The 19021-nt window shown below is 21.9% G+C and overlaps 2 protein-coding genes across 2 annotated transcripts; both read left to right on the top strand.

Moving 5' to 3' along the window:
* Positions 1-4226: 4226 nt before the first annotated feature.
* On the top strand, positions 4227-9275 carry PBANKA_0506100 (PHAX domain-containing protein, putative; the record flags this gene model as incomplete). The annotated part of the gene is made up of 1 exon (XM_034568299.1): positions 4227-9275. The coding sequence occupies one exon, from the start codon at positions 4227-4229 to the stop codon at positions 9273-9275; it is 5049 nt and encodes a 1682-aa protein (XP_034420302.1).
* Positions 9276-11197: 1922 nt separating this feature from the next.
* On the top strand, positions 11198-17318 carry PBANKA_0506000 (schizont egress antigen-1; the record flags this gene model as incomplete). Its single annotated transcript, XM_034568298.1, has 5 exons — positions 11198-16319; positions 16571-16623; positions 16723-16815; positions 16964-17088; positions 17279-17318. The coding sequence occupies 5 exons, from the start codon at positions 11198-11200 to the stop codon at positions 17316-17318; spliced, it is 5433 nt and encodes a 1810-aa protein (XP_034420301.1).
* Between the last annotated feature and the right edge of the window lie 1703 nt (positions 17319-19021).

The raw sequence follows: 19021 nt of genomic DNA, 5'->3' as shown, positions 1-19021 counted from the left end.
AATGGTTTTGTTTGAGATACATATAATTTTATTTTTATTTATTATTTATATATATATATATATATATGTAAATACAACAAAATAAAAAATTTGTATAATAGAAAATACAAAAAATGCAGAAATAAAACAAAATATTATTTATGCTTAAGTTTACAAAAACATCGTTCTTATTTTATGATTGCATAATAATCCACATAATATATGCATATTATAAATATATATATGTGCCCTTATTTTGAGCTCAGATGCATGAATTGAGAAAAAAAAAATACATTATAAATTGCATATTAAGTATAAAAAATTAATATAATATCAATTGGGACATATAAATTCATTATTATTCAAGTTTAAAAAAAATTTATATTTTTTCAATATACTATAAAATACTGTATACATATACAACTTACAAATAGTTGTTTTAGATAAAATTAATGGGGCATAATTTTTTATGCGCATACGCCAATACACATATATAACGTTATTTACAAATATTTGGTTCTTAAAAAATATAATTTTTTATGATAAAACAAATTGTTTAATAATAATTATATCGAGTAACTATTATTATTAAATAAAAAAAGGATAAACGAAATAAATGGCTTTATTTACATAAATTTTTTTTTTTTTTTTTTTTTTTTAAGAAATGCTTTTTTCAAAATTTCCTTAAAATATAATATTTATTTCAAAAAAAAAAAAATTAATCATTATTAAAAAAATATAAAAAACATTGATACAAAGAATAGTTCATTAAAATATAACATTAAGACACATTTTATATTCATACAAATGCCCCATATTTAAATGGAATTATTTATGATAATATCGTTTTTTTTTGGTCATAATAATACTGCATATATTTAATGCATACAAAAGAGACACGATGTGGATGAAAAAAATTTGTACCGTTCTTTTGAAACAAAAAATTTTAATAAATAAAAATTATTCTACGATAACATGCAGCTTCAAATGGAATGGAACATTTTTATTTCGGGTTTATTTGTATATCTAATAAGTACCATTTTTTCTTTTTCCATTAATATCTCCTACATAAAATATATTTATTAATTTTTAACAAATGATTTTTTTATAAAAACTTAATGGCAAAAAATTACAATTTATCCCTCAAAAAACATATTTTTTTATTCCTTTGAAAAAATATGAACAATCTTTCTTTTTTTTTATATCCTGCATGTTAATACGAAAAAAGTAATAAAATATTCTAAGTTGATATTTATAACATCAAAAATTTGTATATGTCATATTTATTCTTCTGGTTAAATAATAATCACTATATTAAAGAATTATTTTTTGTACTTTTAAAAATGCTTAATTTAATAAACAAATATTTTGTTTGCATGTTTAATTGAAACTTATTTATAGTTGCATACATCACCATTTTATTTATTAAAATATATATATATAAAAAGAATTTATAGCAATGAAATTTATTATAATAAAATTTCAATATTTTATTCATTTACAATTTTACTTTGGTACAATTATTATTATTATTATGTTTCCTTTCTTATGCATAATTTTTAATTAATATTTGTAATATAGGCTATAAATAAGTTTCTATAAAATTTTATATATAATGTGGTTCTCAAAAGCAAATAAAAGAACTATTTAAATATTATATAGAAGAGGGTTAAATTGTTAATACCATTGTATATATATAACCATGTACATATATAATATTATATACATATATTAGAAAAAAATATCCCCTGACGCCACAAAACACCATATAATATATAATCGAAGCGTCAAAGCCCATAATTTAATTCATATTATTATTTCGTATATATATATATATATACTACATATGCTGATTGGTATCACTCTGTTGCCGGTTTTTTAATACACACAAATTATTAATGGTTGTAATTTTTTAATATGGGTTTAAAAAAAAACCTTAATAGTTCATATACTATGTTATGTACTTATGATTGTATGTAATAATGTGTATAAATAATTAGAAGAAAAAATATTTATAGAATCCTGCTTTTATTATATATACATGTAACATAACAATTGTATTAAACTGTATAGGAGATTTATTTAAATAATTGAAGATTGTACGATATTTGTTTGCAAAAGCTCAAAAATATGAATTGTATATTCATATCGTTTTAAAAATATAAATTATAAGTTTTTAGACGACTTTATGAAAATTTATTTTCAAAAATTGTTATTGTAATTTTGTTTATATTTACAATGTTATTCTCGTCTTTTTTTAGTTAAAAATGAAAAAGATCATCTTAATTATTTTATAAGCTACCATTAAAATTAATACTATAAGTTTACCTTCTAAAACAAGAGTATTAATATATGTATATTCATTGTTAATATTTTAATAATTTTCAGGGCTTTTTATAAATATTCACATTTACTATTCAACTGTATTGTATGTATTAGGATATGAAGTATGCATATTGAACCGCCAAAATGCATGTTTTGTTATTTATGAAGTGTATTAAATTTCCCAAAATATGAGTTGTGAGTTTTACAAAATAATATAATTTATATTCATAATGAAAAAAACATATTTGCATTAACTCACAATATGTGTATGAATATATAAATCGCACATTTATAATGGGTATATTAATGAATTATATAATTCACACCTTTTGTTTTATATTGAAATATATGGCTAGATATATATTGCAAAGTGTTTTACAACAAAATTGTTCTCAATTTTATATTAATATTCAATGATGAAACGGAATATATTATGCGTTTTGATTGATATATTCGTCCTTATAAACATTATGAATATTTTATTATTAAAAACTATGAAATACCAAATTTGTGTGTAATTTATCATTAATTTATATACTATAGCATAACATTAATGGTTTTATATTTTTTTATTTTAAGAATTTATGTAAAAATTACATGAACAAAAAAAACTATAAAATTAGCTATTTAGCCATTTTTCTTGTTAGCTTTCCGCATTACTTTCATTATGCGTGTTTTTTTATTTTAGCATTATTGTATAGTGTATATATATTTTTAAATATATACCGATGACCGAAAAACCAAAATATGCTTGTGGCATAAAATATTTGCTCATGTATATTCAATAATCTTTCATATTATTAAGGCGTGAAAAATTATAAATAATATAATATGAAATATTTTTAAAAATATTATTATAAATATGAACATTAATAATATATAAGTTAGGTATAGCCATTAAATTATGATTTGTTAATAAAAATAGCTTTGTTCTTCTTAAGTAGCTTTGGAATAGGAAAAAAAATATACATAATAAAAAAAAAGGTGTATTGCACAATTATTAGGCGGATAAGCACATTATTCATAATAATATATATTTTATTTTAATCAGTTAAATATGGACTTATATAATCAACATATGTGAAAAATGTTTTTTGGCGCACATACACAAAAAAACAAAAAATGTTAAATACACTATTATGTATACACAATTATTGCATGAAAAAAAAGCAATAATCATACTAAAAATCTTTATATCAAAACAAAACAATCATAATATTAACATATTTAAGTTTTAAATAGCAAAAACACATCTTAAAAAAATGTATGTTTTGATAACGTTAAGCTGATATAAGAATAAAAATATTTTTTTTATAATGATCATTTGTAATATAATTTAAAGATATATTTATATATATAGCATATTTCTGAGAATATTTGAACATAAGATTAAGGATATTTTTTTGTATGAAATACATATTACTACTTTTAATTTTTTTGCAACTTGAATGTGAATGAGTATATTTTTGTAGTTAAGATTATATGATAATCCAAAACTTCATAACTATTATTATATAACATTTTTACACATTTTTAAGAAATATAAAAAATATATGTACACATATATGCCAAAATAGTATATTTTTATGCATATTGTGTTTTAATAATTTCTTTACGTTGAAATTCTAGAAAAAATGCATTTATATATATGCATGCATGGCTAATTGGCAAAATACATAGAACTGTTCAAAAGTAAACATTCCGAACTCTTTAATTAAATAGGGAAGGTATTTAAAATACCACAATTTGAATGGAAATTATAACTACGCATAATTATATGCGCATGCATTTATGCACGTAGATATGCATATTATTATATACAGGTATAAGAGGTGCGCGTAGCCAAATAGGTGTGTATACCCAAAGGAATATGCTTTTTTATTTAAAATAAAAAAAAAGAGAAAGTACGACAAAAAGTAACGATGAGCATAGAAAACAAAGTAAAAGAGGAAATCGTAAAAAACATTGAAGAAAAAAATACGAGTATAAATGATAATACTGTAGTTGCAAATGATAATGGTAAAAAAAAAGATGTGAATGGTTCTCACGAAAAGCTTAAAAATCCCAAAGTATGCAGTAATAATGAAAAATCGAATAATAATACCACCAATTGCGTAACTAAAAATTATCAAAAGGTTGAAGGTAAAGACGTAGTAAAGGGTGATCAAAATTCACATAAAATTACAATTGACGAAACAGGTAATAACACTAATAAAATAGCAATAGAAGGAAAAATAAAGAAAGAACAAAATAAAAATACTATGATTCTAAATACTGGAAGCAAAAAAGGTAATAATACCCAAGGAAATCTTTATACGAACAAAAATGTTAATAATAATAGTGTTAGAAATAACAACACTAATAATAAGAATAATGGATTTTATAAAAAAAACAATAAAGAACCAAGTAAAAACACTTTGAAGAAAAAGAATTCCGAAAGTAATAATAAAAACAGTTTATTAAATGAAGAGAAAAAGGATGATATTTTAGGAGACAAAATTAACGAAGATAATACGAAGAAAAATAAAAAAATAAATAAAAAAAAGGAAAAACACAATAATACAAATAATGAGCAATTAAAGAAAGACATTGATGCAGCTAAAGGTAGTGTAAATAATATTACTAAGGTGACAGATAATAACAATGACAATATTAATAGCAATGAAAATGAAACGATTACAACGGCAATTAGTATTGAAAGTAACGGCATTGAAGGAAAAAATATTGGGAAAAAAAGTTTAAAAAAATATAATAATAAAGCACAAGCTAGCAAGAATATTTCAACTAGTGATCTTAATGTATGGACACAACAAATGTCAGATGGAAAGAAAAAAAAAGGATTAAATATGAATGAAAAAACAAAAGACAAAAAAATAAATTTTCAGAAAAATAAGAATACCAATTTTAATAATAACACTAATCACAAAGTTTATAATATGAAAAATGGCAATTTAAATAAAGATAGTTTTAATTATGCATCTTCAAGCATTTTAGCTAATAATTTTAATACAAATAATCAAATAATTAATAGTTATTATATGGATATAATGAACAATTCGATGGAAAACAACTTTGTGCAAATGTCAAATGGAGAAGATAATAAATGTAATGATAAAAACAAGCATGCATATTTAAATTATATGTATAATCCTTTAGATGTTTATAATTTAAATAAATGCTATTATTTTCAATACCCAGATGCAACATTTAACAATATGAATAATTGTGGATACTATGGAAATGATTCCCAAAAGAACATTTTAATGGGGAATATGATGAAACTACAAGGAGCATACAATATGAATGGTATGCATTACAATAATTATATAAATAACATTAGCCAAGCTAGCAATTACAATGGAAACAATAATAATGGATATAATACTGTAGGGAAAAATAATAAAAATACATATAAACAAAATTTTTTAAATTATCGATTAAATAAGCATATATCCTATGATAGTGGGAAAAAAATGAATAAAGACAATTCAGATTTACCACAAAATAAAAAAGAAAAATTGAATAATAATATATGCATAGATCAAGGAAATATTGAAAAAGAACAAAAAAGTGTTACATTAAATAAAGAGAAAGAGCAAAATGATTTAAATAAAAATACTTGTATTAAGATTAAGAAAAAATATACAAAAAATAATGCTTCCATGAAATCATCTTATCATACGAATAATCCTGATTATAGAAATAATAATGGAACAGAAATGCAATTAAATAATTTAAATGGGCTATGGAACATGAAAATGAATCGAAACGATTTAAATTATATGCTCCCTTACCAAAACATTGTATACCCAAATAATCCATATCATGATATTGCAAATATGGGAACCAACATTTATAGAAAGTATAATACCCATCAAATACTTAAGACAAAAAACGAAAATAAAAACAAAAACACTGCAGCAAATCGTAACATAGGTGAAAAATATGTTATGAATAAACAAAATAATGCGACACTTAATGAAAAGGAGAAAAATGGCCAACAAGATACATCTACTGAGAAAGGAAAGATTCCAAATTTAGAAGTTAATAAAGAAATACATAAATTTATAGATTATTGTGTAAAAAATTATGGCAATAAATATTTGATGAATGTTTTAAATGAATTTTCATCAAATCATATAAACGATAATACTGAAGAATTGAGTAAAATTTTTAAAATTAATATTAACTCTGAAAATTTAAATGCTATTGCATCTATAGAAAATGATGAGAAAGAAAAATTTTCATTTTTAAGTAATGATAATAATATGGATAAAAATGTCGAAAAAAATATTGAAGAAATTTTCGATGAATCAAACAAAAATATTATAGAAGATTATGATAAGTTAAACAAATTGCTGAATGAAAATAAAAACGATAAATCCAAAGAGGAAAACCAAAACAATAGAAATGTAGAGGATACCAAGCAGGATAAAGAAATTAGTAAACAAATGGATACAGAAAAAATCGAAAACGAAACTAAAGTAGATACATCGTGTGGAAATAACATGTTTGTAGAAAACAATAAAATGAATATTACTATACCCCCTGGTTTAGGTTTACCAGATATAAACAGAGCTTTACTTCATGGTGCATATTTAGATAATATAACTGTTGTGAGAAAATGTTTAGAAAAAGTTGCTGACATTAATTATTATGATAAAATTGGTAGGAGAGCCTTACATTATGCATGTGCAGGTGGATATTATGATATTTGTGAACTGTTAATAAAAAATGGAGCTAAAGTAAATGTATCTGATTATAAAAATTGGACTCCATTACATATCGCAGTAACAAAAATGCATAAAGATATCACCGAATTATTATTAAAAAATAATGCAAATATAAATGCTTTATTACCTCATTCATTGTCACCAAATAGAGGGAACACAACAGCTAGTATGTGCATACATTTTGCCGCTATCAAAGGAAATAAAGATATTACAAAACTTTTGCTTAAATATGGAGCAAAGATAAATGACACAGATTTATCAAATAGAACAGCTTTGCATTATGCTGCATATAGAAATAATTCAGATTATTTAAAATTTTTAATTTATGATGAAAAAGCAGATATAAATATATTTGATGTACATAACAGATTACCAATACATTCAGCCTGTTTAGGAGGAGTTTTAGAAAATGTTAAAATTTTAGCTAAAAATAAAAGTTTTATTCAAAAAAAAGATATATATAATATGAGTCCTTTAGATATAGCACGAATCAAAAAATTTAAAGATATTAAAAAATTCTTAACAAAATATGTAAATGAAAATTTTAATCCAAATGACCCAAATGGTTTTCTAAATGAGAAAATGGGCCCAATTAAAGCTGATAATGTTGATGAAAAAAAAGAGTATGTAAAAATAAGTGAATCTGAAAATAATAAGAATGAACAAAACACATCTATAGAATCAAAAAAAAATGAAGATATTGATAAAAAGGATATCGAGGAAGGAACAAAAAATGCTCATAGTGATGCAATAAATTCATTAGAAATAGTTGATGAAAATAAAATGGATCCTAAAGAATTATATAATGATAATAAAATGATAAAAGACATTTTAACAACAACTATTAGTACTATTTTGAAAGAACGAAATAAAGATCAAATTAAGAGAGTTGTTGATGCGTTAGGTGTTTATATTTCATTAAGTTTATTAGAAAAAACCATTTTGATACAAAATTATGGAGGCATCGAATTAGCTAATAAACAAGGGAAAAGGACAACAGGCGGCATATTTTTTTATTTAATAAAATACATGTACAAAAATGATATTATATCCAAGTTTAAATACGATTATATTGTTGAGGAGGAAAAGGAGAAAAAAAAAACGTACAGAAAAATAAAGAAGAAAATATTACAAGAAGAGGAAAATGTGAAAGAAAATAGAAAAACAAATGTAAATATTTCCGAACATAATAATCTTAATGTTAAGAAAGATCGAAAAGAATATAACAAAAATAATGAAAATATATCTACAAGCATGAAAAAAAAACAAAACAAGAAAAACAACTTTGCACAAAATGGAAAAAAAAAAGGTATTTTGAAGAACAATTCAAATCAGGGCCAAGAAAATACTAATAAAAATTATTCCAAGCTTAAAGAATTGGCTGAAAAAAATGATAAAAACGTCGAAGAAAAAAAAAATAACGTACAAACTCATAATGATAATAATAAATTGGAATCAAAACCCAGGGTCACATTAATTACTACTACCGTTGATAATAATAACAATAATGATAGTAACAATGGCAAATTTAACTTAAGCAATTATAATTACACATTAAAACAAAACAAAGAATCAAAAACTACGTTGCATAATAATAAAAACAAATTAAATGAATTTGTTGAAAATAATGAACAAAATGAATCAGAGGTATCAAATAACAAAAATGTGTTTGTTTTAAATGACACGCCTATTAGCGGAAACGAGTATAAAAAGAAAAAGAAAAACAGTAAAAACAAAAATAAAAACAATAATAAGAAAAATAAAATGAACCAACAAGCCATGAATTTAAATAACAATAGCATAAACAATAATACCAATGATGCTGCAAAAGGACATATGAAACCCCATTATGGACATTTTGTTCAAAATTCATATTACAATTTTAGAGACTTTCATGGAATGCAAAATGCATCAAAAAAATTTTATCACATAAATAATACTGGAAATAAAAACTATAACTTTAACCATAATAACAATTTTATCAATGGCAAAAATATTAAAAAAACAAATAATTTTAACAAGGATGTTATGCATTATCAGAACAATTTAATTTCTTATTTATCAAATTTGCAAAATGCTGTATATGATTATATGGGAAACGAAAAATATAACTATAATAATTATTTAAACAATCAAAATATGCATTTAATGAACACCCCATACAAACTTTATGGAAATAATAATCCTAAAATTATGCTAAACGAAATGGATTATCATTATTATAATGGCTATCCATAAATATAATTTTTGTGTGTGTGCACATGCAATACCCATTAATATTTATTCTTATATACATGTATAATATGCGTATATGTTTTAGTGTTATTGTAAATTTTTAAATTTTAATTTATGTAGCGTCTACATATTTATCGATTATAAAATGCAAAATGGCATGCCCATAAACAAATATATATATATTTTTTCTTTTGATGAATTATTTTTTAAACTTTCTAATATACCCTATTTAACTAATTTTAAATAATAAAATTTAATATTATTCTATCATTATACATGAGTGAATGGATATACATTTATAATAGAGAGAAATAGATGTTGAGATGGACGACTTTAAGGGGTGATGAAAAATAATATCCCTCAATAATAGGCTACAGTTATTCTCAAAAAGATATTTATTATTTCGCATGAATGTTTATTCGATGTTATTTCATTTACATATGTAGATATTTTAATGAGTTTATACATCAAACTAATGTTACTGCGTCCTTTTAATGGTTGTTGGTTTTTTCTATTATATTTTTTTTAGTGATAAAATTGCATCAACTATGCATAAAAGGTATATGGACATTTTTTCCTGAGCAATTAAGGTTTTTTTAAAAAAAAAATGTTTTTAATTTATTTAAAGAATTTAGAGAAATATAATTTTTTTCATCTTTCACAATAAATTTATTAAAATTATAGTATATAGTAGACAGTTCTCATTATGAGGATTCGATTTGATCTGTATTTCCCGAGAAAGTCATTAGTTTGAAATAAAATATTTTTGTTATTATATAATAGTGAGTTATATTTTATTTGGTTTTTATACATTTATTTGTGATTTAAACTGTATTTAAAAGGCAAACACACAAGAAAAAAAAGTGTAGCAATGTGATTATTCATTTAATATGTGTATTTTTGTTGAAATGGGTAAGTTATTTAAGGTATGGTCACAATATATTATTTTATGGAATTTTAATAATGTCTAAAAGGAGAAAAAATATATTCCATGTTCATATTTTTTTTACATTATTTTTTTTTTTTAACAGTTCTACTAATACATTGTGCAAATAGTTATCTGCATAATAAAAAAAATACAGTTACAAAGTTGTAAAAAAAAAAAAAATAATATAATAGCAACGAGTTAAAATAAAAATAAAATACAAGAATAAATTGGGTAAAATAAAGAAAATATGGAATTTATAACGTGAATAGAAAAAATATATTTAAAAAAATTTATTTCTTAAGTAATATTTTTTCTTTTATTGTTTAAACAAAATGTGACAATTACTCGCACTGAACAAAAGTAATGCACATTTTTATACACTTGCATATAATGTATTATATATATATATACGGAAAAAATATATATATGTTTTGAATATTTTAATATTATATACACAATATTACGATACAAATCTAGAGTATTATTTTTGTAAAAGTAAATTTTTTTAAAATGTTCGTTACATGGGTATTATGATTGTTCCCACAAATAATTAGCTATTAAAAAAATATAATAATAAAATAAATAAAGTAAAAATATAACAAATATAAAGTAAAAAATAATGTGTATTTTTTTCAGTATTTATTTTATGAATTTACTTTTATTAATTTCGTTCTTTATATATATTGTATGTATGATGAACATTTTAATCTTTTATACATTTTAGTTATATATTCTTTTTTGTTCACTATTAAATTTTTTTTTCCTTTTTCCTACTCATATATATTTTTTAAATTTCATTTTGTGTCTTCATGTTTGTAACACTAATTTAGTTCCTTGAACATTCGAAGTGAAATATAATTGCCCCAGACGATTATCATTGAAGAGTTGGTTCATCATATATTTTTTTAATTTATTTTTATTGTTTGATTTATATATTTTTTTTTTCTCTTTTTATGATGATTTATTATATATATTTTTTTAAAAACAATATAAAATAATGACAGACAACGAGGATCAAAATAAAGAAGATCTGATATATTACATAAATAGATACAGTGTCAATGATATATTGGGAAATTTAGAAGAAAATGATAAGTTAACAAATTATGATGAAAATAGCGGAATATGTGAATATGAAATTCCATTTCTTTTGGAAAATGTCGATAATAATAATAATAATAATACTAAAGAACATTCCGATAGAAATTCTGTATCTAGTTATTTCGATGATGGAACATGTTCGATTATTTCTAAAAATGATGAAAAACATTATATAGACAAATGTGAAAAAGACAAAATGCCAAAGGAAAAAATAAATATTATATTTATTCAGAATAAAGGTGAAATGAATAGCTTTGAAGATATTTTATCCATGAATAATGCAAGCAGTGAAAATTTAGAAAACAAGTTAAATGATAGATTTTATCAACTATGTTGTAAAAGTATTGCTGATGTGAACACCCACAATTTAAATAAAACTAAAAATATTGTAAAAGATAAAAAAGGGACATTGAATATTGAGCATATAGATTATGGTGATATATTTTTAACCATTCGTCATCGTCTAAGAGGGCGTGAAGAAAAAACGAATAACATGCTAAATAATAATAATAATAATGATAATAATAATAATCATTTATATAGTGACATGGCTGATAGTGTTATTAGTAATTGGAGGGAAATAAAAAATCATGAAAATTTTATAAAATATGAAAACTATAAAGAGCATGAAAAGGAGTTTATAAGGAGGAAATTGAAAAAGAAATGCGTCAATAGTTTAAATGGAGATAAATATTTTATGGCCAATAGAAAAGTATTTGATTATTATCGTAATAATTTAGATAGTTACATGACTAATGGGAATGAAAAAGATATATGCAAGCAAGAAAATATGTCTCTACATTTTTTACCAAAAAAGAGAAAATCAATGAATAATAGTTCTTTATACAATTCTCAAATAATTGGACAAAATGAATATATTTTAAAGAATAGAACATTTTTAAAAAAATTTTATATAAAAAAAAATTTTAAGCAACAAGAACATATCCATAATGATGATTATTATTGTGATGATAATCATAGTGAAAATTTATATAATGATGATATATATAATTATAATAAAAACTTGAGTAATAGACAAGGTAATCTACCCAGCAATGATTTTATTTATTCATGTGAAATTCAAAATAAGAAAAATTCAATACCACATAATATATGTGTCGATAGAAATGTAATAACCCCACGGAACAGTACATGGAATAATGAAAACGAAATTCACGAAGAGGATATGGTTTATTATCATTCTCAAAATAAGGGAAAAAATTCACATTATGTAGAAGCAGAAAATGAAATACAATCAAATCATTATTGTGAAGATAAAAATACAAACAGTTTTAACGAATATGTTAATGAAATTGATAAACTCGATGAAAATTATAATATGTTTAACAAAGTTGAAGAGGACGATAATAATAATAACAAAGAAAATTTTAACATTTATGATGGTGATGAAATAGATAATAACGAAGCATTTGATATCAAAATCGAAGAAAATGATGATTATGAAACATATAACAACGAATTAGAATTAGAGGTAGAGGTAGATGATGGAATAGGTAATAATATTCCATTTAATAATAATGATAATTTTGTAAATTCAAATAAGAATGAAGATTTGGATAATATAAATAATTGTGAACATGTTTCAAATTCAAATCATACAAAATATGGGGAAGAAGACAATGAGCAAAAAGCTCCATCAATAACCAGTAAAGATGATAAAGATTATTTTGATTTACTAATAAAAAAATATGAACAAACTAGAATGTCAATTAATGAATCTAGTACAGCCTCACTTAGTGAAAGTATTTATTTATCAAAAGAAGGAACAAAAGAACCTTCTTTAAATGCTCACGAAATGTTAAAAATCGCATCTAACACAAAGAATGATGTAAATAATAAAATTGAATGTTTGAATGAAAACTTAATAGATTTAAAAAATAACAAGGAAATTATTAATGAAGGGGAATGTTTTAGTAATGGTTTTTCTATCGAAAAAAATGACATAGAAAAGGAAAATGATAATATAGTAAAATTAGGAAGTGTATATAATAATGACAAAACAGAGGGGGAAAGAGGGAATATTGGAAACAAAAATGAAAAAGTAGACTTAAAAGATAGTGATGGATATGAGAAATTATTAAAAAATGACATGTACGATTTATATAATATTAAGATGCATGATTTAAATAACTTAAAATCATATGATTTTGAATTTTCAAAAAATTTATTAAAAAACGAGATTTTTTTTTGTGGTGATAATATAAAAAGTGATGAAATAAATTTAAATGATAATGACATAAATGAAAAGATTGATTCACTAATGAACAATTACAATATTATGAAAAACAAACGTGACAAATTTAATGAAGAAGAAAACGAAATTCAAAACTTTTTAGCAGAATTAAAAGCTGATGTAACTAATCAACTCAATCTAAATAACGGGGAAGATGAACAGGCTTTTGATTTGCTTAATTCGTTTGATATAAACAATAACTTTGACGATTTTGTTGGCAACTTTGATGATACAAATGATAACATAGCTCAAAATAAATCAGACATAGACAATAATAAAGAGTTCGAACACGAAAATGATATAAATCATGATTATAACGATTGTGGTACATATATGGATGATATATATAATAACAATAATGGTGATGATATTTCGAGAAAGGGATCACGTCTGAAATTGTCTGATTTAAATGACGAAAAGAATTTATTTCCAGATGTCAACTCCTCTTTTAATACTCCTATAAAATCTTCTGAACTAAAGAGAGATTCAGAATGCCAAACAAATTCACCACTTATATTTTCTAGAAGTAATAGAACTCCTAGGAAAAAAAGTGTAGAAGTAATATTAGTAAAGAAAAAATTAAAAAAAAGAAAAGAAAAAGAATCAAATATATCATTTGAAAATACAACACATGATGATTATACTGTTGGTACAACTACTGCTACTAGTAGCATCAATTCGAAAAGAAGATATCCTAAAAGAAATAGAATAAAAACGTTGCGATACTGGATAGGTGAAAGGGAACTTACTAGAAGAAATCCTGAAACAGGCGAAATAGATGTTGTAGGTTTTAGTGAATGCAAAAATTTAGAAGAATTATCTCCTCATATTATTGGTCCAGTTTATTATAAAAAAATGTATTTACGAGATGTGAATAATTTACATGGAAAAGGAAACGAAGATGCTAACAACAATATAGATAGAAATGATAATACTGATGAAGAAAATGAAATAACGATAGAAATCAATAATGGAATGTATGAAAATGAAGTGTATAATAAAATTCAGAATAAAGAGAATTCTGTGAATAAAAATGATAATGTTAGTAACATATTGAAAAAAAGTATAAATGGTAGCATTCATAATAGAAGTGATAATGATGCAATAACTAGAAATGGGAAAAAGAAAAGAAAAAAGTTTATTAATGTTGTTAATTATATTAAAAAAAAAACAAAAAAAAAATTAGTCAAAGTTATAGATAAAGAAGTAGAGCAGGAAAATGAAAATGTAGATAATCGTAACACTTTTTCAAATAATGATAATATAATTAATGACATAACAAATGTCAATCACAATTCTCAAAATAATTTGGATCAAAATTTTATTGCAATTAGTAATGATTTTATTGAAAATGATGACAATATTTTTTTCGATGCGATTAGTCTTGGCGATAATGCTCACATAAATGATATTCCAGAAAAAAGCGAAGAAATTATTGAAGCACCAGGAGTAGATGCAATTGAAACGACTAAAGTTAATGGAAACGAAAAGGAAATCAATTTAGAAAAGGAAATCAATTTAGAAAAGGAAATCAATTTAGAAAAGAATAAAGATGTACATGTGAAAAAGAAATTATTAGATAAAAAGAAAAAGAAAAAAAAAAAGAAAAACAAGGGAAAAGAAAAGGAAATAGACGAAATGTACAAGCAATTATCATTTTTGAATTTTAATTCGTTTTATTCTAAAGGAAATGAAGATAAATCAAAAATAGAAATTTTGAAAAAAACAAGTACCAAAAAAAAAGGGAGTAAAATTGATAAAGAAAAGGTAGATGAGGAAAATGATAAACATAATAAAAATTCGGGAAAGGAAGCCAAAGAATTAATTACAAAAAAAAAGAAAGCCAAGAATATGAAGAAAAATAAAAAGAGAAATATGCAGAATAAAGAAATGAAAAATTATTATGAATATACAAATAATGAAATCGAAAAGTTCTACAACAATCCAAATGATAGAATAGAGAATGAATACAATATGGGAGTCGATTTAGAAGCATCAATAAAAACTGAAGAAGAAAAAACAGAAAAAATTGGAGAGTTGCCCATTTTAAATTCATATACTAATGAGCAATATGAGCACATAACGAATACAAATGATATAACAAATTCGAAAAGTGAAAATTTTGAACTCCACAAAAATGAAGACGAAGAAGTGGAAAAGCTACAAACTTCTACACGTCGAAAAAAGAAAAAAAAAAGTGAAAGTTTAATTCATGATACAAATGAATTGAATAAAAAGCGAAGAAAAACAGATGGAAATAATTCAGGGGAATTAATTTCTATTAATGAAAATGATGAGATAAAAAATGTAGATGCTGATAAAAAAATAAATGACAAAGAAGGTAAATATATAAAGAAAGTTGACAAGGATACAATTATGGGATCAAATGGAAATAATATTGATGAATTAAATAAGGATTTTGAAGATAATGATCAAATTAAAAATATAAAAAAAGATGAAAAAAAAAAAGAGACAAATACAGATGGTTCTAATAATATGAGAAATATAAATTTATTAGAAGAAATAGATGCAAATGAAAAAAATAGTACATTATGTTTGGTAACTCACAATAAAAAAAATAATACGAATAGTCAAAGTTTTATTATAGATAAATTAAAATCGTATTTCAATATAAAAGAGTTAATAAATGTCAAAAAACAAAAAACAAATAATGTAATATTAAATACTTTTGAAAATAAACAAATAATAAATAATAATCCTATACGTATTTCTCTTTCCTATCCTTCTAGTGTAGAATTATCAGGTATTATTATAAATAATAAATTATAATTGATTATTTATATAACCATTATTAATATGATTACTATTGTTACTAAATTGTTTGGCATATATATACATGTCCAATTGTACACATTTAAAAGATATTGATTTTATTTGCATTATTTATACTAGTATTTCATTATTAGTTCGTGTATAATTTATATCCGTCTAATATGTTTATAATATATCACAATTCTTATTTCTTTATTTTACTAATTTTTTTTCTTTTCACAGTTGAAAATAGATGCAACCAAACAAGAAATGGACAATTTCCACTTATACAAAAGGTTTAATAAATAGAAAATAATAATGATATATAGTACATTACATGAATAAAAACAATGGTTATATAATATACGACGATAAAATAATTTTATTTTTTTCAGAACTTAAGCAACTTCAAGGTAGACATAAATTTATTTTGTGTTCAAATTTTCCCAAACAAAGCACATAGCTCGAATAGTTATGATAAAATTTTGGTAATAAAAAAAATGAAGAATATAGAAATACAAAACTGTATGATATGTGTGCATGCACCTTTTTCTATTTAGTATCTCTAAAATAAGAGGGAAATATATGTTTCGTTTCAATTTTTTTTCTTTTATACATTTTATTTTTTCTATACAGATTGGGTATATATATCAGGGAAAAAAGGTAAAGATTTATTTTAAGAACCAAGAAAGATATTTTGAAAAGGATGAGTTTTTTTACATACCCAAATACTCTCCTTTCAAAATTGTCAACATAAGCAGGTATATTTTTATTAGTAAAAAATAGTCAACTATATTAATGTGTATATATAGACATATTTATGCAAGTTCAAAGGTTGTATATTATTTTAAAAGAAAAACAAAATAAATATTTTACATTTTCTAAATGATTTATTTCTTATATAATTTGTTAATATATTTATTTTCCCATCACTTTTACTTTTTTTTATAGGGACAATTGTATTTTATATGTTTATCCAATAAATAAATAAATAAATAATTATAAATAACATGAATATTATTATGCACATAATGGAAAAGAAAATATGTATAACATGTGCATTATGTTTTTTAGATATTTAGAATGTGTGGTTTTCTATTTTTATTATTCTAAAGATTATGGTTGAAGTTTTCTATTTAATTGAAAAAATATATATATTATAGATTAAAATTAAAAATACTATTTTTTTAACATTTCTAAAAAATGCAAAAAAATAATACATGATGTATTTGATTTTTTCGAAATATATGTGATATTTAATTTGAATATTTTTATTTTATTTTTTTACACAATTTATAAAATTAAGATAATTCTAATACATACTTTACCATTTTTTTTGTCAACTATAAATATTAAAACTTTATTTTAAACTGGAAAATTGTGCACATATAAAAAATGTGCATTGAAATTTAATTATAATATTTAAATTGTAAATATTTTTTTCTTTATAAAAATCTCAGCAATTGGAAAGTATAGCAAAAATATAAAAAATAACAAAAATAATATAAAAAATAATATGAAAAATAATATGAAAAATAATATGAAAAAATATGGGGCATCTACATATGCATATTATTTTGTAGAAAATTGTAAAAATGTGTAAATATATTATGCAAAACACGTAGAAAATATTATACAGTTATTTTTTTGTTTTCTTTGTCAGGATACATATATTGTAAATTATAATTTTTTTTTATTTCATAGTGGGCATCTATTTTTATTGAATATATTTTACATTTATAGGTTTAAAAACACAATAATAATAATGAATTTTTCTAAATTTCTCATATAGCATTATATTACGTCGATTATTTTGCCGTCGGTAATTTACCATTGATTTTATATATATATATATATATGATTAATAATGGAATAACTTTTTAGTAATATACAAAATTATTTCGGTATTCTATTGTTTTAACACATGCAATTATTTATAATAATATATATTATTTAATTTTTTTTTAATGTAAAAATGGAAAAATTTTTTTTTTTTTATTTAGAATTTTTCATATAGATTTTATAGAAAATAAATATATTAAAAAATTTTAAATAAAAGGAATAATTTTGTAGATATTCCTAATAACATACAAATGTGAATAATATATGTGCGCTATATATATGATATATCATTTATATGCATATTACTATATGTTCTATATTTAATATATACTAACATATATATCCCCTATTTATATTTGTATTGATATAAAATTTATATTTTATTATGCTGATTTTTCAACAACATTTAGAACAATTTTGTTTTAATATATTTTTAATATAAGTTTTATGATTTAATAATTTTGACTATAAAAACTGTTTGTTTACATATTTGCTTTAAAGGAATTCTCTATACTTCTATATATAGATATTTCCTTATATATATAATAAAAACATTTATATAGTGTATATTGCGTTTAATCATTATTCATGAAGAAAAAGCATATAATGCTCAACTTCAATTTTTATTTCCATTCGTTTTTTGTATTATGTGTATATATGCATAGTCATAAATTATTTATAATGTATTATTGTATATTGTATTTTATTTTAACTTTTTATGTTAATTTTTTTTTTAATTATGTATTTTAATTTTTTTAATATATTTTGATTCTTTTAATATTTCATCTATTTCTACTTATTGTTTTATTTTGCATACCCTTGTTCCCTCTTTCTTTTTTTTTGTCGAAAATA

Source organism: Plasmodium berghei (assembly GCF_900002375.2).
Source record: "Plasmodium berghei ANKA genome assembly, chromosome: 5".
Lineage (NCBI taxonomy): Eukaryota > Apicomplexa > Aconoidasida > Haemosporida > Plasmodiidae > Plasmodium > Plasmodium berghei.
The sequence above is the reverse complement of the archived record's forward strand: the minus strand, read 5'-3'. Positions and strand labels throughout refer to the sequence as shown.